Source organism: Gregarina niphandrodes (genome assembly GCF_000223845.1).
Source record: "Gregarina niphandrodes unplaced genomic scaffold scaffold00044, whole genome shotgun sequence".
NCBI classification, from domain to species: domain Eukaryota; phylum Apicomplexa; class Conoidasida; order Eugregarinorida; family Gregarinidae; genus Gregarina; species Gregarina niphandrodes.
Window position 1 is genome coordinate 85312 of NW_011645812.1, and position 26809 is coordinate 112120.

General features: G+C 57.4%; 8 protein-coding genes across 8 annotated transcripts; all 8 read left to right on the forward strand.

The window, feature by feature from the left end:
• Positions 1–91: 91 nt before the first annotated feature.
• Positions 92–2257, forward strand: GNI_155030 (hypothetical protein; the record flags this gene model as incomplete). The annotated part of the gene is made up of 1 exon (XM_011134566.1): positions 92–2257. One exon carries the CDS (start codon positions 92–94, stop codon positions 2255–2257), a length of 2166 nt encoding a protein of 721 aa, XP_011132868.1.
• A 906-nt stretch (positions 2258–3163) lies between these two features.
• Positions 3164–4633, forward strand: GNI_155040 (hypothetical protein; the record flags this gene model as incomplete). Its single annotated transcript, XM_011134567.1, has 1 exon — positions 3164–4633. One exon carries the CDS (start codon positions 3164–3166, stop codon positions 4631–4633), a length of 1470 nt encoding a protein of 489 aa, XP_011132869.1.
• Positions 4634–7115: 2482 nt separating this feature from the next.
• Positions 7116–8681, forward strand: GNI_155050 (hypothetical protein; the record flags this gene model as incomplete). The annotated part of the gene is made up of 1 exon (XM_011134568.1): positions 7116–8681. The coding sequence occupies one exon, from the start codon at positions 7116–7118 to the stop codon at positions 8679–8681; it is 1566 nt and encodes a 521-aa protein (XP_011132870.1).
• Positions 8682–9620: 939 nt separating this feature from the next.
• GNI_155060 (putative transmembrane protein) lies at positions 9621–11240 on the forward strand (the record flags this gene model as incomplete). The annotated part of the gene is made up of 1 exon (XM_011134569.1): positions 9621–11240. One exon carries the CDS (start codon positions 9621–9623, stop codon positions 11238–11240), a length of 1620 nt encoding a protein of 539 aa, XP_011132871.1.
• Positions 11241–15527: 4287 nt separating this feature from the next.
• On the forward strand, positions 15528–16970 carry GNI_155070 (hypothetical protein; the record flags this gene model as incomplete). Its single annotated transcript, XM_011134570.1, has 1 exon — positions 15528–16970. The coding sequence occupies one exon, from the start codon at positions 15528–15530 to the stop codon at positions 16968–16970; it is 1443 nt and encodes a 480-aa protein (XP_011132872.1).
• Positions 16971–19208: 2238 nt separating this feature from the next.
• On the forward strand, positions 19209–20876 carry GNI_155080 (hypothetical protein; the record flags this gene model as incomplete). Its single annotated transcript, XM_011134571.1, has 1 exon — positions 19209–20876. One exon carries the CDS (start codon positions 19209–19211, stop codon positions 20874–20876), a length of 1668 nt encoding a protein of 555 aa, XP_011132873.1.
• Positions 20877–22200: 1324 nt separating this feature from the next.
• On the forward strand, positions 22201–23844 carry GNI_155090 (hypothetical protein; the record flags this gene model as incomplete). The annotated part of the gene is made up of 1 exon (XM_011134572.1): positions 22201–23844. One exon carries the CDS (start codon positions 22201–22203, stop codon positions 23842–23844), a length of 1644 nt encoding a protein of 547 aa, XP_011132874.1.
• Positions 23845–25099: 1255 nt separating this feature from the next.
• On the forward strand, positions 25100–26662 carry GNI_155100 (putative transmembrane protein; the record flags this gene model as incomplete). Its single annotated transcript, XM_011134573.1, has 1 exon — positions 25100–26662. The coding sequence occupies one exon, from the start codon at positions 25100–25102 to the stop codon at positions 26660–26662; it is 1563 nt and encodes a 520-aa protein (XP_011132875.1).
• Between the last annotated feature and the right edge of the window lie 147 nt (positions 26663–26809).

Sequence of the window (26809 nt, forward strand, 5' to 3'; positions counted from 1 at the left end):
GGGGAAAATGGGTGCCGCAATTCTTTCCCTCTGGTAGAGAATTCTCAAACGAGGATTTTCGAACGAAAAATAAATATTTTCCGAATGTCGGATGAGTCGAATGTCGGATGGGTCTAAGTTGCGGGCTCTGGAGGAACAGTTGAAGAAAATGCAGGCTAAGCTAGATGCCTCAGAGGCGGGGCGAATGCGGGAGAAGGAGGCAAGGGAAGCGGCCGAAGCAGCACTGCGGATGGCTACGAATATTGCAGAGACACCGGGTGCTATCGTTCGAAGCCCGAAGAGCGGCCAGAACGAGGTCGAAGGCTTCCGGATGGCATTTGACCGCGCGTTCTCCGACCAAAGCGGCTTGTGCCCTGAAGCATTCTGGAGCAGAATACGGTTATTCGTAGCCAATTACACACCGACTGTTTACAGGAGCCCGGTTTGCAGTGTGGTGCAGTCGAGTGGATGCGGGAAGTCCCGATTGATTAAGGAGACTGCCGTGCGCGTGCACCCACTTGTTTACGTCTCCCTGCAAACGAATAGCGGCTACCCTCGAGGTCTTGAACCGATCGTTCAGACCTTTACCTCCCTCAACACCGTTGCGGGAGCGTTTGCAGCCGTGGGACATCTTCTCCGGTATAGTAAGGCTGCATGGGACGTGTCGGGTGGTCAACAAATCAACTACTGGAGTGATTTCATGGAAATGCCGAACCACGATCTCTGGAGTTCTGTTGCTGAGACCGTAGTGGGGAAGACCGAGGAGGATTTGAAGGCTGAAGCGATGGAGCAGGCGAAAGAATTATCTCTATCATTCAACGGACCAGTGCTCATCGTTTTTGATGAGGCCCAGACGTTGTTGATGGAAGGGCAAGATGCCTTATTGTGCCGCAGCCCATTCCGACTGCTCCGACAAGTTGCCAGAGAACTGTTCGTTCCAACCCATCAAGAGGTCGTTTTGCTTTTTACAAGCACCTACTCCAGGGTCCAGAACTTTGCTCCACTGATGCACTATGATTCTGCCCGTGCTGCATCCGTAGGCGCTTTGCAGTTCGAGCCAATCATCGATGTGGGGCCATGGTACGGTCCTTCGACGTTGCCGAGCTTGGCACAATCCTGCACGCTGGAGTACGTCTGTCAGTGGGGTCGGCCTCTGTGGCGAAGCACGCTAGAGGGTTCTGCCACTCCGCGAGACGTTCTTCAGCTGGCCATGACTAAATTGGGGGGTGGCAGCCGCCAAGATAGGACCTTGGCTCTCTTGGGCATTTTGTTAAAGGTTCCGTTCACCCCGGGTCTGCGTCTTCCTGAAACCATGGTGAAGTTGTTCATGGCGATAGTCAGGCATGTGGCGGAGGACCGCGAAACCGTGATTGTGGACTACTTGATGGAGCCGATACTATCCCTTGCCGCATTCAACTTGATTAGAGGCTATGGGAAGGACTGGCCGACCGTTTTACGTTCGCGGTGGCTGACAGGCGCATTCATGAAGGGCTCTGCCGGCGAATGCGTCGCTCAGATGAGGTGCTTGGGATCAATCCTTGTTCATACGGGCTCCGAGGCTGTCCCCTTGCTGTCGGTTCAAAGTTTCCTGGAGAGGCTTCTCGGCGGTCCTTTGCCTTCTGAGCGTGATGGTCAGGTCGGTTTCACGGCGTTCTCTAGGATCGACTGTGACGTGACCCCGGACATTGTGGCCAGCATGTTTGCCGCACGCCTTGCTATCACTGCGAAGCAGAACGAGCCTGGAGTGGACCTGTACATTCCAGTTTTGGAGAGCAGCAAAGAGATCCATCCAGAGAACATGAGTGTGATTGCCATTCAGGTGAAGAACTGGTTAAAGCCGTTGACCGGGGGTCTTAAGAAGGAGATCGGGCTTAGCATTCGGGCACGCTGCAGAGATTTAGGGCTCAGGGTCACGGCGGCCGTGGTGCTTGAGACGGTCAGCGGAGGTCTAGAAAAAGTGAACGATTGTTTGTTTGGCGGACTCGTACAGGACTTTCCGTGGCCTGACGGGCAATTAGAAGGTCAGCACGAGTTGCAAGTTTTGTTGAACGGCTATGCGGACTTCTCCTCCTTTCGCAAAGACCCAACACTCTGTCCGGATCCAAATCTGAGCGAGAAAATGTATTGCGTGGCTGAACAGTGGTACGAAACGACACAGCAGCGGGCGACTCAATCGACTGAGGTTCTGCCGGCGACAGTTCCTTGCGGACCGCACCGTAAGCGAGGACGTTTGCGCCCACTAGATCACCACGCCCACAGCAAGCGGCGATTACAATAGCAAGCTCACCGCTGGCAGGCAGGCAGCCAACTGAATCCATCGTCATGTCCTCAGGTAAGCTTGTGGTGGGTCGGGACTGTCGATCTCCTGCACGACTAGATGAAGACAATAGCATGGTGGGATCTGGTGTGTGTTGGAATCCAGTGGACCGTTAGTGGGTCACGACGCGTGCTGCGGCTATGAAGAGAGACAACGCGGATCTCCACTACCTTACGGGGGTCGACAAGGGGGGGGTCGAGAAGGGGGAGGTCTTCCTTTAAACCGTAACGCTTAGTTGGTTTGACTTCACGCTGGCTGCAGAGAGAAATCGTGTGGCAGGTTGGCTGTCGCGCTACGGCGCCGAGGAGGCGGACGACGACTCCGTCATAGAGCGGACGGCGTTCGAAAAGTGCAGTTGTGGTATACGTAGGGGCAGACCGACGAAGATGCCGCCGAGACGCTCCGCTCATATTGCTACCCACTACGGCCATGTTGGGGGCCATAAAACTAGGCGGCCAGCCACTGTCCTCAGGTGGTCCCACATGGACTGGATCGGAGCGCATCTTTTCCACGGAAGGTGGAAGCTGGGTATGAATTGTCTGGTTGATGGAGCCCAACGAGCGCGTCCCACCCACTCGAGTCCGCATTTCCGCAGCCTGTGCTGTGCGCCGTCGTCGTTAGTTCAATCCTCTACACCTTGGCATCCTGTTCAGCCCTCGGGTCACAACCAGCTCATCCATGATGGGTTGAGGAGACGGGTCATTACCGTTGTCCCTGAGTTCAATGTGGCTGTTGGTGGCGCCAATGCCAGCCAGGCAGCCGGTCCCGCATCTGTAGTCGTGAGAATGAGTTGTACAAAAATTTCTTTTGGGATCGTTATGTCCCTGGACGGCTCAAAGCCACCAATTTTTTTCCGGTGGTTTGAAGATGCGTGCCTTTAAGGGCGAGGCTAGTGGCGTGCATGGGAGTGAGTTGTTGTCGGTGTTGATGCGTCCGAACGGTAGCCGGCCGGAGTTGGAGGAGAGTGTGGCGCAGGTGGTTACGATACACACGGGTGGTGGCGGCGAAGTGACGGCTTTGGTGTTGGCGCCTAAGATGGCGTTTGAAATAGAGTTGGAGACGTTCGGCGCGAGTTGGAGACGGCCGTTGATGGGGGAGACGACGAAGGTGGAGGTTGAGAACTACGACTGGTTCGAGCAGTGGGACCGGCTGATGGTGTGGCGTCCAATGGAGGGTCCTCCAAGCGACAGACGCGCGGAGGCGGCACTGCTGGCGGGGCTGCGGCGCCGTCTGGCGCGGATCGGGCCGCGGGACAAGCCTGAGGCGGTGGAGGTCCTCTGTTGCGAGGTCTTTGGGGAAAACTTGCACGACCTGCACGCCATCCTGAATGGGAGTGGCGAGATGCAGGAGGAGGTGGATGATGTCACCGTGGGTGAAACGCGCTCGATAGACTTGTCCGAGTTGGCGGAGCTCTTGGCGCGGGTACCCGGGGACTGGCGGCCAGCCCTGCAGCGGTCGGCGGAGTGGAAGACGGCGGACTGGTCCGAGGACGTGGTGTTTGAGGCCGCACAGGCGAGGAGGACCAGACGCGGGGTGAAGCAAAAGACCGCGGGCTTCCTGGGGCTTGGAGCCGCTGTCTTACTCCTCGGAGGCTACCTGTTGAGATCCTCCGGGTCGGCGAAGCCACCGACGGCGGAGTTGAGCGACAACCGGGACCTGGTGGCGACCTGCGGCAGCGGCATCCTGCTTTGCGACACGGGTTGCAGTGGGGATGCCCTCTGGCCACTCACTTTCGGCAGTTCCTGGCCCCTCACTTTCCCGCTAGCCTGGGACATCGCCCACCGCACGTTACGGGAGCGTATGCCGACGTGCCAAGTTCATTGCAACACGGAGGAAGAGTCAGCGATCGCTCTCGAGGAACGACTACTCTCACACTTCCCTCTTCAAACCCCGTTCAACATAACCATGTCGCGCGAGAACGAAGTTGAAAAAATCCGCTCAGCACTATCCACTCGGAGTTGTACGGGTTCGGGCTCGTGGGAGGCCGTCAGTAGGCTCACTCACTGCGTCTGCGACTTAGCCGCCGTGGGCTGCGAAGTGATGACCAAAAGCGACCAGAAAACTCACGACGTTGCACTCTCCGACTTGGAAGCGTCCATGGCCAGGCTGGCTGCCTCCTTCGCCGACTACTCGGGTGACGTCTACGAAGTCAAAAACTGCACTTATGACTGCTGGAACCTGAGTCCGGAGGCAAGACAGACTGTAATGGCAAACAAGGATGCAACCGCCGCGTACCTTGCGAGCCTTGAACCAAGCACCATACGTCCAAAACGTCCGGTGCCGGAATTTAGTTATTATCCTGCATCTGAAGACCTTAACATTCTTTATTTTGACTGAAAGCAGTTGACTATTCAGGCGGGACGAGATGTGCGTTGACTACTCAAGCTGCTGGGTCAGGAACGAGGAGAGCCGAAAGCGCGGAAAGAGACCGGTGGGCGCGTCATGAGAAGGTCGTGGGATCAATATTCTAACAGCGAAGGTGCAAACCGTCACGACCACGACCAAAAGAAGGTCAGCACTCCGCATTCTGATCCGCATTCTGATACACACCCTCAGGTACGGTGTTGCGTGGTTCACGACAGCCGCCACGGCAACAGCCCATCGGGGTGGAGAGGGTCCATCATTTTCCCCGTTTACGAACTCCTGGTACACCCTCGGCCGGCATCAATCCGCATGCCCCCGTCAAGCATTCCTCCGTCGACCTGCTTGTGTGTATCAACGCATGAGTGCTACGTATGCGCTGCGTGCTAATAACATGTGCAACAATCGACGTCATCCATCAGTATGAGCGCGTCGTCGTTGCTCACTGGGGAAGAATCGTCCAAGGTAAAGGTACCACCAGCAGGGGATGAATCGCTCAAGGTATCACCAGCAGGGGATGAATCGCTCAAGGTACCACCAACGGCGTGAGAGTCCTCACTTGCCGTGCATTTACTTGAATCACGTTATCAGTCCGCCTCTGTCTACGCCACTCGTCCGACTCGATTTCTCCATGAACAAGAGGGGCTCCGCTCTGGCCGAGGTTGAACGCCTTCGCCCAGTCGTTGTATAGCGCCGCTAGGACGCAATCCGGCTGTACCCTTCTGCACGGAGAACCATCCCTCACAGCCGTACCCTCCTGCACGGAGAGCCACGCCTCAACGACCATGGCAATACCCCTGATTTGTCCACACCGTTCCCTTAATGTCGATGCGGAGTAGATTTCAACAGCTTGTTCCCGAACCTGTCCTTCAATGTATCCGCCTCTTGTAGTCGGACCCTCCGTCTGCAATCACGGTCACGGGCGGGCCACCTTGCGACGAAGGTGTTTCTTCGACGGTGACTCGACAAAACGGAAGATCATCCGTGATCGAGATCGTAAGTCTGATCTGACGCGTGGCTGCCGCCCTGATAGGGCTGCTCAGGTCTTCGACTTGGTTTGTACTTGGCGTCGGCCGTGTTGCCATGCTCAGTTGGGGTTCTTGGTGAAACTACCTTGTCTACTGACTCTCGATACGTTACTGCCACGTCATATCTTCTTTGCGGGAGAGCGCGAGGGGACCGTACTCATTCATGGGCTGTGAAGCGGCTGTCCTCTGTCTCCCGAAGATAGCAAGTCGGCTCAGGTATGATGAAGGTGTGAAGGGATACAGGCTTTCTTCACGGCCTTCCCGATAAAGAGAGAGTCTGATGTGAACTTGTCTCTTTAATGTTTTTTGCAACATGGCGCACGACAGGTGGTCGCGGAAGGGTAGCGTGCAGTTGGGCGTGGTGGGGTAGCGAAATGGAGCTGATCGCGTGAATAAAGTTCGCCGGTCTGGGTGTACGTAGTCAGATGTGCGTCGACAGGCGACTGCCCGCGGTTAATGAGAGCGCGGGTTGAAAGCAGCTAAGTGACCCAAGATCCCCGGAGAGAGACTTGCGGCATCTGAAGGGCCGAAAATTGGTAATGGGGTGGGTGATCTGATCAGGGATGAGTAATGTGTTCGGGAAGATCCGAATACAGAGGGAAGATCCAAGTACAAATGTCCGGGATACAAGATGCAATTGTCGTGGAAGTGATCCTACAAGCGGCGACTCCGTTCACCAGGACCTCATAGCCCGGAGAGGTCTCATGAATCTCCCCTTCCACGAGTCCGTGGATGCCTTCGCCGCGCATTTCTTCCCCTTCAACCACGAAATTAACCTCGTCTGGGGGGGGTTTAACCTCGTCTGGGGGTCACGCTTCAGCGACTTCTGCCGTCGCTGGGGACAACCCCTTTCACTTCAAGACCCAGTCGAGAGAATAAAGGCCATCCACCGTGCCCGTCAGCAAGTGCCATTCGCAGCCGGCGATACTCACCCGAACACAAGCAGGAAATCCAGCCACAGACCTGCTGGCCGCGGGGACCATCCCGTTGAGGCGGCAAAAAAGACAGCTCGGGATTCCTGGGAGTGGCGTCCACTATCGTTCCCTCCGTGACGTCGCTGTCCCCGATACCTTCCCGCTGCCTACGACTCTCATGCCCTGGGACTCACCGCAGCTAGGCCTGAGCCGGAATTTCGTCGGTGGGTGATTCGTCAGCGGATTCACTCACAGCTTCCAACAGGGTCCGGGCTATGAGAGGTCTCGTTCATCCCCCGCAGAAGATTCACCCAAAACAGATCACCCAAAACAGGTCCAGCCATCGACCAACTTCAGGCCGAGCCTTCCCAGGCAAAACTTTTCAGGTCGATCCTTCCCACGATTAGCACGCAACGTCCCCACCCCCCGCAACGCCTAACGCCAGTGGGGTGACACGACGGGCCCGCGTATCAAATCTCATAACAAAATCAGCTGTACTTTTTTTCCGGTTTGAAGATGCGTACGTTCAAGAGTGAAGCGAGTGGCGTACCGGGAGGCGAGTTGTTGTCTGTGCTGATCCGGCCGGACGGCAGCCAGACGAAGTTGGATAATTGTGTGGCTCAGGTGGTTACGATACGCACGGGCGGTGGTGGTGAGGTGACGGCTTTGGTGTTGGCGCCTAAGACGGCCTTTGAAGCAGAGATAGAGACGGTTGATCGGCAAATTCCATTGATGATGGATACGACGTCGATGGTGGAGGGCGAGAACTACGACTGGTTCCAGCAGTGGGACCGGATGATGGTGTGGCGTCCGAAGGAGGGGCCTCCGAGCGACGATCGCGCGGAGGCAACGCTGCTGGCTGCGCTAAGGCGCCGTCTAACGAGTAGAGGCCCGCGAGACATGCCTGAGGCGGTGGAGACGCTCTGTCATGAGGTCTTTGGGGAACGCTTGCGTGACCTGCACGCCCTCCTCAGCGGGAGTGGCGAGATGCAGGGTCAGGACGAGATAGACGACGTCACCGTGGATGTGGCACGGCCGATAGACCCGTCGGAGTTGACGGAACTCTTGGCGCGGGTGCCGAAGGACTGGATGCCGGTGCTGCAGAGGTCGGCGGAGTGGAAAACCGTCGACTGGAAGACAGAGGGCTGTACCGACATTGAGGCCGCAGAGGCGAAGCGTAGCCGCGAAATGAAGAGCTGTCGGTACAAGACCGCGGGCATCCTGGGGCTAGGCGCTGCTGCCTTGATTGTCGGAAGCTGTCTGTTGCGATTTTCGGGGTCGGCGCAGCGACCGACGGCAGAGCAAGGCCTGGCGGTGCCGGGAACCTATGCGCAGTTTAGCGACAACCGGGGCGCGGCCGCCTGGGCAATGGGACCCGGGATGCCCGCGCCGGTGGCGACCTGCGGCAGCGGCATCCTGCGTTGCGACACCGGTTGCAAAAAAAAGGCCCCGTGGCCCGTCGCCTTCGGTAGTCCCTGGCCCCTCACCTTCCCGCTAGCATGGGACATCGCCCACCGCACGTTACAGGTGCGTATGCCGACGTGCCGAGTTCGTTGCAACACGGAGGAAGAGTCAGCGATCGCTCTCGAGGCACGACTCCTCTCACAGTTCCCTCTCCAGACTCCGTTCAACACAACCATGTCGAAAGCAGATGAAGTTCGACAGATCGTGACGTCGCTCTCCACTGCACAACAAACTTGCAAAGGCTTGGACTCGTGGGAGGCCATCAGCAGGCTTACTCACTGCGCCTGCGACTTGGCCGCCGTGGGCTGCGAAGTGATGACCAAAGGCAACCAGAAGACTCACGACGTCGTGCTCTCGGACTTGGAAGCGCCCTTGGCCAGAGTAGCTGCCTCCTTCGCCGACTACCCAAGCGACGTCTACGAAGTCAAGAAGTGCGCTTACGACTGCTGGGAATTGACTCCAGAGGTCAAACAGACTGCAATCGCGAACAGGGCCGCAACGGCCGCCTACCAGGCCACCAGCACGAGTACCACTGCCACCCCCGGGACGCGAGCAACCAGGAAGCGTGCCAGGCAGAAAATAGCCAAGTACCCCCCATTTCGTATTTCCATTGGCTGAAAGCAGTCGAATGCAACCAGGCGCGTTCTTGGTCGTCGGAATTAGTGTGAGCGGAATTTTGACCTCTCTTTTTTTGGGGTTGCCAACAATGCGTAAGTTAAGCAATGCGTAAGTTAAGGAGTGAGGCTGACAACGGAGTGAGGTGGGGGTTAGTTGTGGTCCGAACGGCAACCGGACGGGTGTGTGGCGATCCCCCCATGGACAGCTCCAAAGTTCGCAAGTTATAGGAGCCCGTGGGTACATGTCTGGTACAACCATGCTAGTAAACGGAATCCGGGTTCAGTGTTATCCGACCATGATGCATGTGAGCCAGGGAATCTTATTCGGGGCAGATGTCCTTACAAACTGGGTTGCTGCATGATCTTGAGGGTTGGTGGTGATACCAAGTGCGCCACCGCGGGGTAGACCTTAACCTCCGTGCGAACCCGCAGCGGCTGGGAGGGAGTCCAACCCACCCACCAGATCAAACCGTGGGCAACCACGACAGAAGGGCAGCCCAGAACCGGAACCAAATCCCCCGTAAGGGTTGCAAGCTCTCGTCGTGAGGAACAACCAGACGTCTTCCACGCCAATCCTTCAGCACCCCATCTAGGACTCGCTACGCCAGCAACCAACCGTCCGACAGTTTCTAGTCTTGCAGGTTCACCTAGCTAGCTACATTGTCCTTGAGCTTCCTCGTCGCGAATGGAATCTTCTTCTGACCCCTTGGGTGGTGGTTCGAGACCCTTGAATGGTGAGTGGCCCGAGACCTAGTTAATTTTCTCTGGTCTTAACGGTATGGGTGGGCCTCCTGCCACATCCATCGGAAGGGAAGTCCTCCGGCATGGTTGGCCTAAAGAACCGTTGTACCTGGGCCGTCAGAACCCTGTGGGGTGACACGACGGGCCCGCGTATCAAATCTCACAACAAAATCAGCTGTACTTTTTTTCCGGTTTGGAGATGCGTACGTTCAAGAGTGAAGCGAGTGGCGTGTCGGGAGGCGAGTTGTTGTCTGTGCTGATCCGGCCGGACGGCAGCCAGACGAAGTTGGACAATTGTTTGGCACAGGTGGTTACGATACGCACGGGCGGTGGTGGTGAGGTGACGGCTTTGGTGTTGGCGCCTAAGAAGGCGTTTCAGGTGGGGCTGGGGTCTGTCGGCGAGCGAATGTCGCCGACGGAGACGACGACGATGGTGGAGGGCGAGAACTACGACTGGTTCGAGCAGTGGGACCGGATGATGGTGTGGCGTCCGAAGGAGGGGCCTCCGAGCGATGATCGGGCGGAGGCGGCGCTTCTGACCGCGCTGCGGCGTCAGCTGCAGCGCAGGGGACCGCGGAACAAGCCCGAGGCGGTTGACGCGTTGTGTCGCGATGTCTTTGGGGAACACCTGCGCGACCTGCGCGACCTGCACGCCATCCTGGACGGGAATGGTGAGATGCAGGAGGAGATGGACGATGTCACCGTGGCAGTAGCGCGGCCGATAGACCCGTCGGAGATGGCGGAGCTCTCGGCCCGGGTTCCCAAGGACTGGATGCCGGTGCTGGAAAGGTCGGCCGGGGGGAAGACTGCAGAGTGGACGACTGCGGGTTGGACCGGCGGCGGAAACCTGGAGGCTGCACAGGCGAGGGCCGAACGCAAAACGAAGCGTCGTTGGTGCTTGGCCATGGGCGCCGCGGGGGTAGGCGCTACTGTCATATTTCTCGGGAACCTCCTTTTGCGACCCTCGAAGTTGGCGCAGATGGGGGCGACAGAAGAACACCCCGCGTTGCCGGGGATGCCCGCAGAGTTGAGAGACAAGAGGGCCCTCTGGACGGTCGGCAACCCCCCCCCGGTGACGATCTGCAGCAGCGGCCTCCTGCTCTGCGGTGATCAGTGCGGCGACTCGCCTGCCGGCATCTTGCCAATCGCCTTCGGCGAACCCTGGCCCGTCACTTTCCCGCTGGCCTGGAACGTGGCTCGGGCTACAGGCAAACAGTGCCGTATCAACTGCAACACGGACCAGGAAACAGAGACAGCTTTACACACACGACTCATATCACACTTCCCGCTACAAACTTCTTTCAACGCGACCATGTCGCACGAGCAGCACGGCGTAGAGATTTTCAAGGCACTGAGTAATCACCGCTGCTTCGGTCGAAACATGTCGTGGCAAAAGGCAAGCAACGACAGCGCCGACTGCGGCGTCTGCGATGTGGCCTTCGCCACCTGCCAAGTGGTTGCTAAAAAGATCCAGAAAGGTCACGACGCCACACTTGTCGACTTTGAAGCGCCCATGACCAGGATTACCGGTGCCTTCGCTGACTACCCAGAAGACGTCTACGAGGTCAGTCATTGTAGTTACGACTGTTGGAATTTGAGTCCAGAAGCCAGACAGATCGCAGAAGCTAACAAAGTCGCAGCAGCCGACCACCAGAAGTCGCTTATGGCGACAACCACCGAGCGGACCACTGCCCACAAGCGTTCCCGTGCCCCCAAGCGCAAGCGTGCCCGTGCCCGCAAGCGTACCACCCCAGCCTCCCGCACTAAGTCACCAGAATTTAACCACATACTTCTGGGTTCTGGTCGAGTGATCTTCTGAGAGCTTGGGCACATACTCGTGCGACCATGCCGCACGAGCGGCACGGCGTAAACCACCAACTTACCAACCGACTTCCTTCGCTGTATCGAAGAATACTATCGCCACCCACTAACTAAATCACAGGCGAGAATAGTAACCAACAAAAAGTCGCCAATCCAGTGCTAACCACAACCAGCCGACAGCAAGGCGTCTGTGGTAACTACCATTTTCATAAACCAAATAAAACCATACGCTAGACTGCACGACCATCTCAGATTCTTATGTAAGCTTATTGTCTCTCTTCGTTATCGATCAAGCCCCCCACTAGCACGTGGCCGGCGCCCAAGTCGATGTGGAAGGGCATGGTGAGAAGCGAAGCGAGGGCCCCCAACTCGAAGGAACAGTACTCGCAGAACCTGGAGTCGAGACCGCAGCGCGAAGACTCGTACAAATCACAGGTCCTCCCCAGGAGTGCCATCAGCAGGCAATAGCCGGACGTATCTCGTGTTTGATATCGTGGGTTGTTGCAGGGTAGCCATCACCAGTTGGTTAATTCCAACCAGAAAATTACTTGCAGGTCGCGCATCTCTACGACCAGTGATCGACAGTCATGTAACTGAGCCGCCATAACTAACAGCCCATGCTGCTAGTCCCCGCACTCGACAACTTTTTTTCCGCTTTTTTCTCCCAGTCCCACTGACACACACGATGGCTACTAACCTGCCAGCCTGGCTCACCAGCCTGGCTTCATTATCCCCTCTTTCCCGCACACTACGCAACTCATGATTATGTTGATCGATTAGTCAATAGTCCCGAGTGTTACCGACAGGTAGAGCGAAGTGGTAACAAACCAAGGACAGGAGTGGAGTCTGGCAGCATAGGAGTTGTCGAAATCTGCACATGGCTCAATACAGCGCGACTATGAAGAGACAGGCACCCTCGATCGCCCATTCAACATCTACGCGAAAGGCCGAAGTCGCGACAAGTGATACGCCTACGACGACTTCGTCACGGTTTAATATTGAAGAAGACAAGTTCTAACCCTTCCACAACACCTTCCAGAGGTTCCGCGGAGAAACGCCAGATTTCGAGAGAGCCATCTTTCCAGCGAGCTTGTACATAGGAGAGGTGACCGCCGACACCTAGCGCGCGGACAGTTCTCGTCATACCACGACATAGACCACCACTCGAAGTATTTGCGAGGTTGTGTATACGCTGGGACGAGGAGTTCCCGTTCTGCAAGAGCCGCCCCGTGTTGCGATGCCTCCCTACCAGCACCAGGTGCGACGCGAAAAGGCTAACGTACGACGGGCCACTGAAGCTGATTCAAGCCCTGTACACCCTCAAGCCTCTAACCGCGCGTGGAGACGCGAAGCCCGCACCAGTCATGACGGCACAAATATCTGACGCTTACCCGATGCAAGACGCGGACCGTGACGCAAGCGGAGCTGCGAAGAGAAGGAGATTCGACAGCCGACCCGTCAACAAGGCCACCTCCCGACCACATCCACGAGTTGTCTACCCGGACGGCAGCCGGCCGGGAATGAGCGACTGTGTGCCGTGGGTGATTGACTTGAGTGTGCCGGGTGAGCGCGCGTGTTCGGCGGTGGTCCTGGTGCCTCGGGAGCACGCGTGGAAGTTGATTATGGGTCAGCGCGACGCGTTCGACTGGCTAACCGACGTGAGTCGGATGCGTGTGTACGACAAGCGGTGGCAGTGGGGGTCCCAGACAACGTGGCAGGCGCCGGAGGCGGGGCTGACTGCGTTGGACGAAGATCCGGTCGAGGGGTCGAGCAAGTACGTGCAGTCGCTGATCGTGAAGGCAATCGAGAAGCGTCTGGAGGCGTGCGACTGACGACTAAGGAGCAGACCGACCCAGTGTGGTTGGACGTGTTCGGAAGGCGGCGTGCGAAAATGCTTACAGCAAACACGCGAGGCGAGAAGGTGCAGGTGGTCTACAGTCGCCCGGTAGTGGAAGAGGAGCTGGAAGAGTTGTTGCCAACACTCCCGGCGGGGTGGCGAGAACCGGTACGGTCGGACGCGCGTGTGTCCGAGATCCCGACCGAGGACACTAAGCCGATAGAGACACGGGTGGCTCTGGTATCCGACGGCCAGACTCCGCCGCCGCGCAGATGGAAAGACTGTCTATACACGTGCGGTGTGACTAAGTTACTAAGTTCAACGACGGCGGGTATTGCTCTCTTCGAGAAGCAGAATTTGGCGAGGCTGAGCCAACAGCAGCTGCTTTCAAGCTCGCAGCGTCCTCAACTGGAGGGTCCTGAGTCCGAGGGTCACCAACCCTAGCGTTTTCAGCCAGGTGGTGCAAGAGCTCAAACTTTATGTCCGGACAGAATCCGATAAGCGATCGGTGTAGCTTCCCCGAAGTCACCAACTGCACAGAAAGTCTGGAAGCCATCAAGCACTGCTTCTGCGAGTTCCTGCACCTCCAATACGAAGCCGGAGGTCAGAAGTCGGATGTCTCCGGTCGCTTTACCAGCTGGGCACACGTCCTTGACCTTTTCAAGGGGATCGAGATGGAAAGATGCCGGGTCACCTGCCGAGGCGAGACAAAGCCAACTTCCCTTCCCACTTCCAAGACCCCCCCCAGCACGAGAGATTGGTTGAACGAAAGAAAGACCGCACTGCACGACGGGAGACTGCACTGGTAGTAAACATGGATTGCTTGTCACAATAGGTGGAAGTGAACCTACCAACTAGGGGGGGGTGGTCCCTTGAGTAACCTCGCACACGACTCAGTGTTACGTCTCAAAGTTTGCATCCCTTTTGTCCTATCTTTGCATAGCATACCGCATGGACAGCCTCTCCGATAGTGGTCACCCGGGCCTTTCGGGATGGACGGGTTTTTCGAGGAGGTGCTGGACAGTAGCACGCTCTGTTACATTGACGATATTGCCGTAGCGATGGGCGACGAAGCCGGGATGCTAAAGAGGATAGAAAAAAATCTTGCGGTTGTGCAGGGCGAACTGATTTTACCTGAGACTCGAAGAGTGAACGGTTTAAGAGCGAGGTGAGGTACCTGGGGCACGTCATTGGCAAGGACAGCGTGGGGTGTCAGGCGAAGAAGATCGATGCTGTCAAGAACGCGGAGGCCCCTAGCGCCTGGACTGCACACTGCCGAGCTCGCTCTTGCTAGCTGCAGAGTTTCCTTGGACTGGTTGGTTACTCAACTGGTTGGTTACTCGGGATGAAAGGCCTCAGCCTTTCATCCCGAGATTTGCCGAAGGCAACCGGACGGGTGTGTGGCATCCCGAGATTTGCCGAGTGCACTTTGTTTGACATGCTGAGGAAGGGGTGCCGTGCCGTCCTCGCGTACTCTTGCTAACCACCGTCCGTCAGTCAGCACTTCATTCTTCCGTCAACCACCGGCCAGTCTTTGACCACCCACACGTGCTTCCACAGTCGTGTCGGTCTTCGGCCGCCAGTTCAGCTTAGTCAGCCAGTCCCGTCTCATCAACGCATGCTTACGACAGCCGGCTGGGTGCCGCTATCTTATCTTTCGGGAACCTCATGTTGCGATCCTCGAAGTCGGCGCAGACAGGGACGGACAATATGGACAACAGAAGAGCCGGGGATGCCCGCAGAATTGATCGACAAGCACGCCAACTGGGCAGCCCGAAACTCTTTCCAGAAACTCTGGGCATGACGACCTGCGGCAGCGGCCTCGTGCTCTTCGGTGATCAGTGCAACGACTTCTCCTCCGGCCTCTGGCCAATCGCCTTCCTGAACTTAATTTTTTGGTAATACCAACCGCCCCGAACCTTGGTCGGTGCGGTTCAAACCAGCCCCGACCGGTTCATCGTAAGCGGCCCCACAATGAGTGGACTACCAACCGTCTCAGAAACTTACCGGGGAACGACCTTAAAGATACAGAGTTCCTTTTCAAGCACTTGTAGTCGAACATGCATCTCCACTTACCCATGTGTTTATCTTCCTTATACTCAACCATAACTTACTACACTCCTCAAAACGGCTCGGCTGGGAGCCTTCTTGAACGTTCTCGCATCGGACAACTTCTGTCCGCTCCACCTGACCTGTCTGACCTGAGGTCATCGATCAGCTGCACTCATCTGCTTCGCGTACTCCCCAGTAGCTCCAGTACGCATCTTTGTCCCATCGACCAACTTCAGGCCGAGCCTTCCCAGGCAAAACTTTTCAAGTCGATCCTTCCCACGGTTGGCACGCAACGTTCGATCCTTCCCGCAACGCTCGATGCCAGTGGGGTGACACGACGGGCCCGCGCATCAAATCTCATAACAAAATCAGCTGTACTTTTTTCCCGGTTTGGAGATGCGTACGTTCAAGAGTGAAGCGAGTGGCGTACCGGGAGGCGAGTTGTTGTCTGTGCTGATCCGGCCGGACGGCAGCCAGACGAAGTTGGATAATTGTGTGGCACAGGTGGTTACGGTACGCACGGGCGGCGGAGGCGGCGGCGAGGTGACGGCTTTGGTGTTGGCGCCTAAGAAGGCGTTTGAAACAGAGCTGGAGACGGTCGGCGAGCGAACGCCGTTGACGTTGGAAACGACGATGGTGGAGGGCGAAAACTACGACTGGTTTGAGCAGTGGGACCGGATGATGGTGTGGCGACCAAAGGAGGGGCCTCCGAGAGACGCTCACGCGGAGGCGGAGCTGCTGGCCGCGCTGCGGCGTCAGCTGAAGCGCAGGGGACCGCGAAACAAGCCGGAGGCGGTTGACGCGTTGTGTCGCGAAGTGTTTGGGCAGCACCTACGCGACCTGCACGCCATCCTGAACGGGAGTGGTGAGAGGCAGGAGGAGGTAAATGACGTCACCGTTAGTGTGACGCGGCCGATAGACCCGTCGGAGTTGGCGGAGCTGTTGGCGCGGGTGCCCAAGGACTGGATGCCGGTGCTTCAGAGGTCGGCAGGGTGGACGACAGCAGAGTGGAGGACGGCGGGTTGGACGAACGGCGGAGACCTGGAGGCTGCACAGGCGAGGGCCGAACGCAAAACGATGCGTCGATGGTGCATGGCCGTGGGGGCAGGCGCCACGGTCTTATTTCTCGGAAACATCCTTTTGCAATCCTCGAAGTTGGCGCAGATAGGGGCGACAGAAGAATTCCCCTCGTTGCCGGGAATGCCCGCAGAGTTGAGCGACAAGCACGCCAACTGGGCAGCCAGAAACTCTTTCCCGATGACGACCTGCGGCAGCGGCCTCCTGCTCTGTGGTGATCAGTGCAACGACTTCTCCTCCGGCCTCTGGCCAATCGCCTTCGGCGAACCGTGGCCGGTCACTTTCCCTCTCGCCTGGAACATCGCCCAGGCCACAGGAAATCAGTGCGGAATCACCTGCAATACGGCCAAGGAAACAGAGACGGCTTTACACAAACGACTCATAGCACACTTCCCGCTGCAAACTTCTTTCAACACCACCATGTCGCACGAGCAGCGCGGCGTAGAGATCCTCAAGGCGCTCGGCAATCACCGCTGTTCCGGTCGAAACATGTCGTGGCAAAAAGCTAGAAAGGACAGCACCGCCTGCGGCGTCTGCGACATGGCCATCGCCACTTGCCAAGTGGTTGCTAAAAAGAACCAGAGAGGCTACGACGCCACACTTGTCGACTTGGAAGCGCCCATGACCAGGATTACCGGTGCCTTCGCTGACTACCCAGAAGACGTCTACGAGGTCGGTCACTGTAGTTACGACTGTTGGAATTTGAGTCCAGAGACCAGACAGACCGTAACCGCAAACAAGCTCGCAGAAGCCGCCCGCTGATCAACCAGCCCGAGTACCACCCCCATGCGTACTACCACCACCACCACCATGCGTACTACCACCACCCCCATGCGTACTACCACCACCACCACCCCCAAGCGAGCCCGTGCACGTACCATCAGCCCAACCAGAAAGCATCCGCAGCTATTTCAAAAAATGTTACCACAATCGATACTACACAAAGCACTGCCAAACAACAGGTCGCGCAAAACTACCGAATTAGGAATACCGTGCGATTGAGGATACAACGATCCACGAATTCGTCCGGTGTTGGGAGACCTTCCTGCTGAAGGAGGTCAGTAGTGCTCGGGAGGGTTAGAAGGGATATAAAAAGCCCGCGAGGGGTGGGTGTGGGTGGTCTGCAACACACCCATTTTTTCTGCATAGTACGTTTCTGCGACATGCCTGAACGAGGAGCAGGGGGAAGCGATCATTTTCTTCTTCTTCTTTGGTATCATGAGCTGATCATTCGCTGAGTGGTATGTAGTTTGCCCGAAGTTGTGATTTGCTGGGTGGCAGACCGTTAAATACGTCTTTTTAGTTCTTGGTCTGCTTTCGAAAAGGCTAGGTGTGCAGCTTGTGCTACCTTCTAAGAGGAGGTGCACCTGGGAGTACAAGCAACTAAGGCCACAGGAGTGAGGAAGAATGGCACTGCTGTATGTTTCACCCCACCGTAGGCGTCAGCAGTGCTTGCAAGGCTACCGTACTTCGCGCGGTTGCAGGAGGTAACCGGCACGATGACAGAGGACATGACAGGCGGAGATTCAAAGGGTCAAAAGGTAGGCTGCTGGAGGAGCCGACCTGGAGGTGGGTCACCAATGCAGTTAGCCAGCAGGTAGGCCACTAATGCAGTCTAGCCAGCAGGTGGGCCACTAATGCAGTCTAGCCAGCAGGTGGGCCACTAATGCAGTCCCAGGCAGACACCAGCGGAGGACCGTAGACGCTGACACCCTACGGTCACTACCGATGATGTCAACCAATATAAACATGAGTCGTGTAATTACTCAGCCACATGCCTAAGGACGGGCGACACAACGGCCATGCAGCAAAGACAACGCAAAATAAGTTTTTATCTTTTTTCGGGGTTCAACTCCACTCGCCTTCAATCTTCAGTTGTCTCGCTATCGTCATCCTTCAAGCCATCCCAGCATCGTCGTCACGGACCAGCCTTCAGTTAGTCGCGCGGCCTCTCCTCGAGACAAAACAGCCCCAAAGAGAAGGTTTAAGCTAAGTGTACTCTACCCGTCACCCAACCCGCTACGCATATGATCTCGGAGACGCCGAACTTACTTCTGTGGGTTCGAAGGTGCGAACATTCAAGCGTGAGGCGAGTGGTGATCCATCAACACTATCCTCCCACGAATAGAATGGGATTACACAATAGGTACCGAGGATTCAAGATTGACAAAACAGTCGAACACGCACTCGAACACGAACTCGAACACGAACTCAAATAGCATCAACTGACTTGGGCAGGAATAACACCACTAGGACGAATTTTATTTCATAAATTACCGGTCCAGATGTCTGCCGTAGATGTCTGTCTGGACGTAAAGTTCCCCCTCCTTTATAAAGCAGTCAAACGCGGCTAGACGCGTTTCACGGTATCAGTGGTGACAGTTTCGTTCGTAAGCTTCGTCGTGATACTTCTAACGGCCTCCGGCGAAGCAGCTGCCAACGAGGGTCATCAACCCACCCATCGACCATCTTCGCGATGTCAGTTCTCATCCCTGACCTGTACAAAGATCCTTCATGTGATTCAACTGCCCGTAGACCAGTCACGTGGTGACGCCTACTCCCTAAGTTCCACCCAGCCTAATGGCCGGCTCATCTCATCAGCTTCGTAAGCGGCCCCGGCCAGGGGGGTCGCGTAAACTAACTAGGAGCTCTCTTGAACACTCTCGGACTCTTCTGCTATCTACTCGTCAATCACGCGGACAGTGTCAACCCTTGCAGCGGCACTCATCCGCTTCACGTAATGGCGCTAGTACGCGGATCTCACTGGCTCGTGAGGAACAACCTCTTCGCTGCCTCGGACCAGACCTCTTCCACGTCGTCCTTCAGCACGGCTGCCGTCTCCAGGATCCGAACGGCCCGGCAGTCGCTACGCCACCCACACTATAGTAAGATAACTCGCACGTTCAGGGTTCGAGTCCCTCTTCGCTCTTTGAGTCGAATTCAATCTTGACCCGAGATCTTTGTGAACTTTCCCAGACCTCAACGAAATCGGTAAACCTCATGTCAAACCCATCGGAAGGGGCACTCGGGAAGTTTGTCGGCAGACTCATCATAACTTGGAGAGTCATCAAAGTCGTGATGCCAGCGGGGGACGCGACGGACCCGCGCATCATAACAAAACTTTTTCCCGGTTTGGAGATGCGTACGTTCAAGAGTGAAGCGAGTGGCGTATTGGGAGGCGAGTTGTTGTCTGTGCTGATTCGTTCGAACGGGAGCCAGACGAAGTTGGACAATTGTGTGGCACAGGTGGTTACGATACGCACGGGCGGTGGTGGTGAGGTGACGACTTTGGTGTTGGCGCCGAAGACGGCGTTTGAAACAGAGCTGGAGACGGTCGGCGAGCGAACACCGTTGACATTGGAAACGACGATGGTGGAGGGTGAGAACTACGACTGGTTTGAGCAGTGGGACCGGATGATGGTGTGGCGTCCGAAGGAGGGGCCTCCGAGAGACGCTCACGCGGAGGCGGAGCTGCTGGCCGCGCTGCGGGGGCAGCTGCAGCGCAGGGGACCGCGGAACAAGCCCGAGGCGGTTGACGCGTTGTGTCGCGATGTCTTTGGAGAACACCTGCGCGACCTGCACGCCATCCTGGACGAGAGTGGTGAGATGCAGGATGAGGTAAAAGACGTCACCGTGGATGTGGCGCGACCGATAGACCCGTCGGAGTTGGCGGAGTTGTTGGCGCGGGTGCCCAAGGACTGGATGCCGGTGCTGCAAAGGTCCGCGGGGTGGACGACTGCGGGTTGGACGAACGACGGAGACCTGGAGGCTGCACAGGCGAGGGCCGAACGCAAAACGAAGCGTCGTTGGTGCATGGCCGTGGGGGCAGGCGCCACGGTCTTATTTCTCGGAAACCTCCTTTTGCAATCCTCGAAATTGGCGCAGAGAGGGGCGACAGAAGAACAGCCCTCGTTGCCGGGGATGTTGGGCGACAGGAGGGTGGTCTGGGCGGGCCGCAACCGCGCCCCGGTGACGACCTGCGGCAGCGGCATCCTGCTCTGCGGTGAGCAGTGCAACTTCTTGACCTTCGGGCTGTGGCCTGTCGCCTTCGGCGAACCCTGGCCGGTCACTTTCCCCCTCGCCTGGAACATCGCTCACGCTACAGGCAGACAGTGCCGTATCAACTACAACACGGACCAGGAAACAGAGACAGCTTTACACACACGACTCATATCACACTTCCCGCTACAAACTTCTTTCAACGCGACCATGTCGCACGAGCAGCACGGCGCAGAGATCCTCAAGGCACTCAGCAATCGCCGCTGCTCCGGTCGAAACATGTCGTGGCAAAAGGCAAGCACGGACAACGGCTGCGGCATCTGCGACGTAGCTTTCGCTAGTTGCCAAGTGGTTCCTAAAAAAGTACAAAAAGCTCACAAGGTGACACTTGTCGACATCAACGCACCCATATCCAGAATAACCAATTCCTTCGCCGACTACCCGGAAGATGTCTACGACGTCAGTTCCTGCGATTACGACTGTTGGAACTTGAGTCCAGAGACCAGAAAGACCGTGATCGCAAACAAGTTCGCAGAAGCCGCCTACCAGAAGGAGAAGTCGCTTACGACGACCACCACCAAGCGTACCACTACAAAGCCACCCGAGCGTACCACCGAGAGATTGTACGGGGCGGATGGGATTGAGCACCTTTTTCCTCGTATCGGTTGAAAGCAGCGAAGTGTGTACGGGTCATGTGAATCAGATATCCACTTCGTAAATAAATACTTCCCGTAACACGGCTTCCGCGACCGGAAGCGGGTCGGAATGAAACGGATGGCTGGTGGCCATCAACGGTGCAACGATACTCTATTCGGCCTTGGCATCATGGTGCCCGGACGTATCAAGACCAAGGTCGAAGACTTCATCTCAGGAGCATGTTCCTGACCGGACGAGGCCTTGAATTGGGACCGGGGATGTGCCCGCGGTTCGGCGACGCTGTCGTCTGTGGGCAGCGTTGTCTTGGTGCCTGGCGACGAGTACGGCCAGTACTTGTACTGCAGCGATTCTTCCGTTGCAGTGGTTCTGTCACTCAACTCGTGGCTACCTCACCGGCCCACAACGTGGTTTGTCGATACACACACGCTCCCGCGCACACAGGCTGCCGCGAAGTTCGTGTGTTGAAAACTCATTCGAGAATCCTCCTTCTCGTGAACACCTCTTCCGAGTCGTCCCAAGGACGGAGGGTTGACCGAGCCCGTCATCAGTCAATTAGGACAGCAGTTAGGCCGGCACCCTGCGCATTGGTCTCCGCAACATTCCAGCCAGCACAAATTGTCCTGTTTGAGTCCCGAACGTGACCGTGAGGCCAACCAGCACGGCACTCCCGGTGCGTGTGCGATCGAGCGGAACAAACACGCCTACTTCACAGACTTACCCGGAACACGACTACGAGGTGGACAACTATGGCTACGGTGCCACAACTTGAGTCCAGCCACCAAGAAGATTGTGTTCGCAAACGATCGCGAGGATGTCCGCAGCCGTGAACTTTCAATGCCGGGCGGACGATCACGGCCCGTCCGTCGGACGCAGACGCAGTATAGTCAGTGCATGGCGACCCTGGACAGGGCGGAACTGTAAGTCGAGACGACGGGCAGGCCGAAATACTTGTAAGTTTGTCGTTTTGAACCAGGAGGACATTGCCATCTTTTCTTAATGAAAACCGAAGCGCGTCTCTGACGCTAAGCAGTACGATGCAGAACTAAGCGGCACCGAACCTGAAGTGATTCAGCGCAGAGCCCGAGGACATGACGGCAGCGTCAGCCACGAGATTTAGCCGAGTAACGTCGGCCGAGCAACGTCGGTCTTAGTATTGGGACAACTCACTGGCGACGCACAGGGCAAGTCTGTGACCGAGTTCTGCCAAAGCTTCGGTAGCCCCAGTCCCGAGGTCTTTCCACATGCCCAATATTCCAGGAAGCTCCCCCAAGAAGCGACCACGGACGTGTGGAATTTGTGGCGTTGGGCCCGTAGTTTTTTTCTTTCGGTTTCTAAAATGCGTGCGTTCAAGAGTGAGGTGAATGGAGTGGGTGGGAGTGAGTTGTTGTCGGTGTTGATGCGTCCGGACACCAGCCGGCCGGAGTTGGATGAGAGCGTGGGGCAGATGGTGACGATGCACGCGGGCGGCGGTGATGTGACGGTTTTGGTGTTGGCGCCCAAGAGGGCGTTTGAGGTGGACGTGGGGGGGGAGCGGACGTCGTTGACAATGGAGACGGCGGTGGTGGAGGGTGAGAGCTACGACTGGTTCGAGCACTGGGACCGGATGATGGTGTGGCGACCGAAGGGGGGGCCGCCGAGCGACAAACGCGCGGAGGCGGCGCTGCTTGGCGCGCTGCGGCGCCGCTTAGCGCCGAGCGTGCGGCGAGGCAACCCCGAGGCGGTGGACGCACTCTGCTGCGACGTCTTTGGCGAACACTTCCACGAGCTGGACGAGCTGCAAGGTAATGAAGACGGGTACGAGATGCAGCTTCTGGACGACGGTGACGACGTCTCGGTTGCCCTGACGAGGCCGGTCGACGCTTCGGAGTTGAAGAAGCTCTTGGAGCAGGTGCCCGAAGACTGGAGACCGGCTCTGCTAAGGGCAGTGGCATGTAAGGCTCAGGATGGGAACGGCGGCGGGGACGTGGAGGGCGGGCGTGCCCGGCCCCGGAAGTGTCGCGCAGAATATTGGATCGGAGGCGCTCTCGCCCTTGGCCTCACCGGGCTCTTGACCGGGTATTGCTTCTTGAATAATCAGGGGGCGAATCAGCAGTCCAGTGAGCCGGGATGTCCGCAATTCAGATTCGGGGACCTCCGAACAACTGTTATTTCAACGAACCGCTCAGGGACCGCCCCGATGCCAGTGGCACCCTGCGACAGCGGCACTCTCTTCTGCGGCAACAAGCAAAACGCGTCTATGATCGACTTCTGCCGGAACTTCGGGCGCCCCTGGTCTGAACTCTTTTCGCAGGCTTGGAACATTTCCCAAAGACTCGGGTTCGAAGAATGCGGCGTCGTCTGCCATACCCCCCAAGAAACAAGGAGCGCCATCGCCACCCGGCTCCTCGAACGCTTCCCCCTTCAAGGCCTCAATACGTCGATCCCGAACCTACCACGGGCCGACCGGGGGGACGTCCCGACCTTGTTGGGTGAGGAGCAAATCCAGCCAATCTTCGCTGCATTCATTCGCGACCCGGACTGCTCAGGCTCGGTCTCGCCATGGCGAGAACTCGACAAGCTCGGACGTTGCTTCTGCGACCATGCGAACATCACCTGCGACGTGTACAGCGAAAGCTTGACCACTGCGACCACAGAAACCACAAGGACTACAGAATACCTGACTTACTACTTTTACCTCCCGAAAGAAAAGGAAGAAGACCAGAAGGTCGAAAAGTGTGGCGTGCCAAATGACGCCTGGACTACAGCCTTTGGCGTGTCAACATACCTCCCCGACTTGTCCGCCTCCTTCGCCCCCTATGTGGAACAAGGCTACAAGGTCGGCTGCTGTAGCCACGAGTGCTCCTTAATAAGCCCAGACGCCGAAAAGATTGTGCGAGCAAACGAGCTGCAGGTCAGACGCGCGATTTCGGTTTTAGGAATGGCGAAAAAAGTGGCCTGGTTTAACGGGGCGTTCGATAGGGGTCAGGCAGGACTGGGCTAGAGGGTTAAAAACTGTGGCGCTTCGTTGGGGAGAAAGTTACATGGCGACCACTACTACGTGGGGGGTGCTCACCACTATGTTCCCTCGGTCGGTGGTAGTTGTGGATGTTGTGTTCGTAGCTCATGCGTGATGTCGCGGTACCGAATGGACGGAGTCTTACTGCGCTCTCGATAGTTGCGGCCGGTGCGACGGCTAAGTCGGTGTGCTGGGTTGAGTTTACCCGTGAGTAGTTCCGAAGGTAGTTGTAGTTGGTGCGAGTCGCCATAGTTAGCACTTAGGGAACTCCTCAACTAAGTGTGGCTCGCCTGCCACGGAGACCAATTCTTGGACGTCTCCGCAATTGTGGGCGGGGGGCACTGGAGTGAGCCTCTTTGACGTCCTGCAGAAGATAACAAGGGACGCCTGCCGGTGTTGGCCGCAACGAGAGAGAGGGCCCAAAAGCAGCCAGAAGACGACATCGATGGCGTACTCTCGACACGCAAAAGCGGCCTCGCCCCAACTGCGGACTTGGGCACCACGGAGAAGGAGCTCACGCTGCGACGGCGGTGCATTTACGTACCGCCAGGGCGCGTACGGAAAGCCCTCCCACCCAGGCGTCGCAAGGGCGAGTCCTCCCATCTAGCGAGGTCGTGGCCTGCCACAGTTAGGGCGGGGGTCAGGTCCGGGCGGGTGTGCTGAGGGCCGGGCTGAAGAAGCGGGTAGAGTTGGAGTCATCCCGTCCTTCGGTGAACCATGCGTGCGTCTGGACCCAAACCGAACCACCTATGGACCGAACCACCTATGGACCGAACCACGGCTGCTGACGCCGCCTCGCATTAGGAGCAGTGGGACCAGCGGGGCTGGAGGACCCTATGAGGTTTGAAGCGTTTGACAACCACGCGAATTACAGTGAGGCCCATGTGTGACTTCGATCGCCCGTCAGGCGGACAGGGCGTTGACTTCAAGTGGACGTTCCATGAGGTGGTCGTCAGCGGGCTCTGACGATCGCTACCTAAAATCGACAGGTAACGGAACGGAAGGCGCCTTTCGCCGCAGTGATCACCGCAGTGGGCAGGATGGTGGCGGCGGACACCTGGCGGTGGAGCCACAAATGACCGTGTCGGTGGAGCTTTTTTGGTGGAACAACCTCCAGCGGGTCGTCGTGCGGGGCAGGACAGACCCAGCACAGACCAGTAGCACGAACACTCCCAGCCCGCCACAGAGATAATCAATCTGGGAGAACCAAAAAAACGAAATTCCTTTTTTGGATTGGGAGATGCGAACGTTCAAGAGTGAGGCGAGTGGCATGTCGGGAAGCGAGTTGTTGTCTGTCTTGATCCGTCCGGACGGTAGCCAGACGAAGTTGGACGATTGTGTGGCACAGGTGGTTACGATACGCGCGGGTGGTGGCGGCGGCGGCGGGGAGGCGACGGCTTTGGTATTGGCGCCCAAGACGGCCTTTGAGGTAGAGACGGCCGTGCGAGTGCCGTCCACGATGGAGACGACGGTAGGGAACTACGACTGGTTCGAGCAGTGGGACCGGATGATGGTGTGGCGTCCGAAGGAGGGGCCTCCGAGCGACGCTCACGCGGAGGCGAGGCTGCTGGACGCGCTGCGGCGCCAGCTGGAGCGCAGGGGACCTCGGAACAAGCCTGTGGCGGTTGACGCGTTATGTCGCGAAATCTTTGGTGAACACCTGCGCGACCTGCGCGAGATCCTCAATGGGATTGGCGATTTGACGCCTCTGGACGAAGTGGACGACGTCGCCGTGGCTGTGGCGCGGCCGATAGACCCGTCGGAGTTGGCGGAGCTCTTGGCGCGGGTGCCCAAGGACTGGATGCCGGTGCTTCAAAGGTCGGTGGAGTGGAAGACTGCAGATTGGAACACTGCGGGTTGGGGCGATGGCGGGGACCTGGAGACCCCACAAGCGAGGGCCAGACGCAAAACCAAGCAACGACTGTACAAGACCGGGTGCGTCCTGGGAGTAGGCGCCGCTGTCTTGTTCCTGGGGAGTGTCCTGTGGCGATCCTCAGTGTCGGCGCAGGGAGAAGCGGTGCAAGGGACCTACGCGCAGTTGACCGGCAACAAGGACGACTGGCCGGATGGGCCTGATGAGCCGGGCGTCCCCGTGGCGCCCTGCGGCAGCGGCATCCTGCGTTGCGACGCGGGTTGCAGTGGAGACCGCCCCTGGCCGATCGCCTTCGGCAAACCTTGGCCCATCACCTTCCCGCTAGCCTGGGAAATCGCCCACGCGTCCCCCTACGCGCTTGGGAAGTGCGAAGTCCACTGCAACACGTTTGACGAATCAAAAATCGCTTTCGACACACGACTCCTCACACGCTTCCCTATGCAAACCCGTTTCAACACAACCATGTCGCGCGAGGAGCAAGTCACACAAATCTTGAATGCATTAAGTACCGACGCATGCCAAGGTGCGAATGAAGCGTCGCGAGACGCATCCGAGCTCGACTGCGTATGCGACCTCGCGCTCGTCGAGTGTGATGTGACTGTTAAGCCGAAAGACAGCAGGTGGCTGCCCAGAGACGAACGGGAAATTCACAAAGTCGTGCTCACCGACATGGAAGCACCCATCGCCAGGCTAGCCGCTTCGTTAGGCGATTATCCGGTTGACACGTACGACGTCTCGCTGTGCAACCACGTATGTTTAAACCTGAGTTCGGATGCAAGAAAGACCGTAGAAGCAAACAAGGCCGCAGAAGCCGCCTACCTGGCTACCCTTACGACTACCACCAAGCGTCCGAAAGTTCGCCAAGAAGAGGAACTGATGGATAACGAGTTTGGTGACATTATAGACCATAAATTTCTTCATTTCGGTTAGTCGTACACAGTCCAAGGCATCTTCTACTCAACCTTCACCGCTGCACATCCGCTGTACCGACACTTCCTTGTACCTGGAGGTGAAGAATCGGTCTGTACCTGGAGGTGAAGAATCGGCGGTCAGTACCTAGAAGTGTAAGAATCCGTC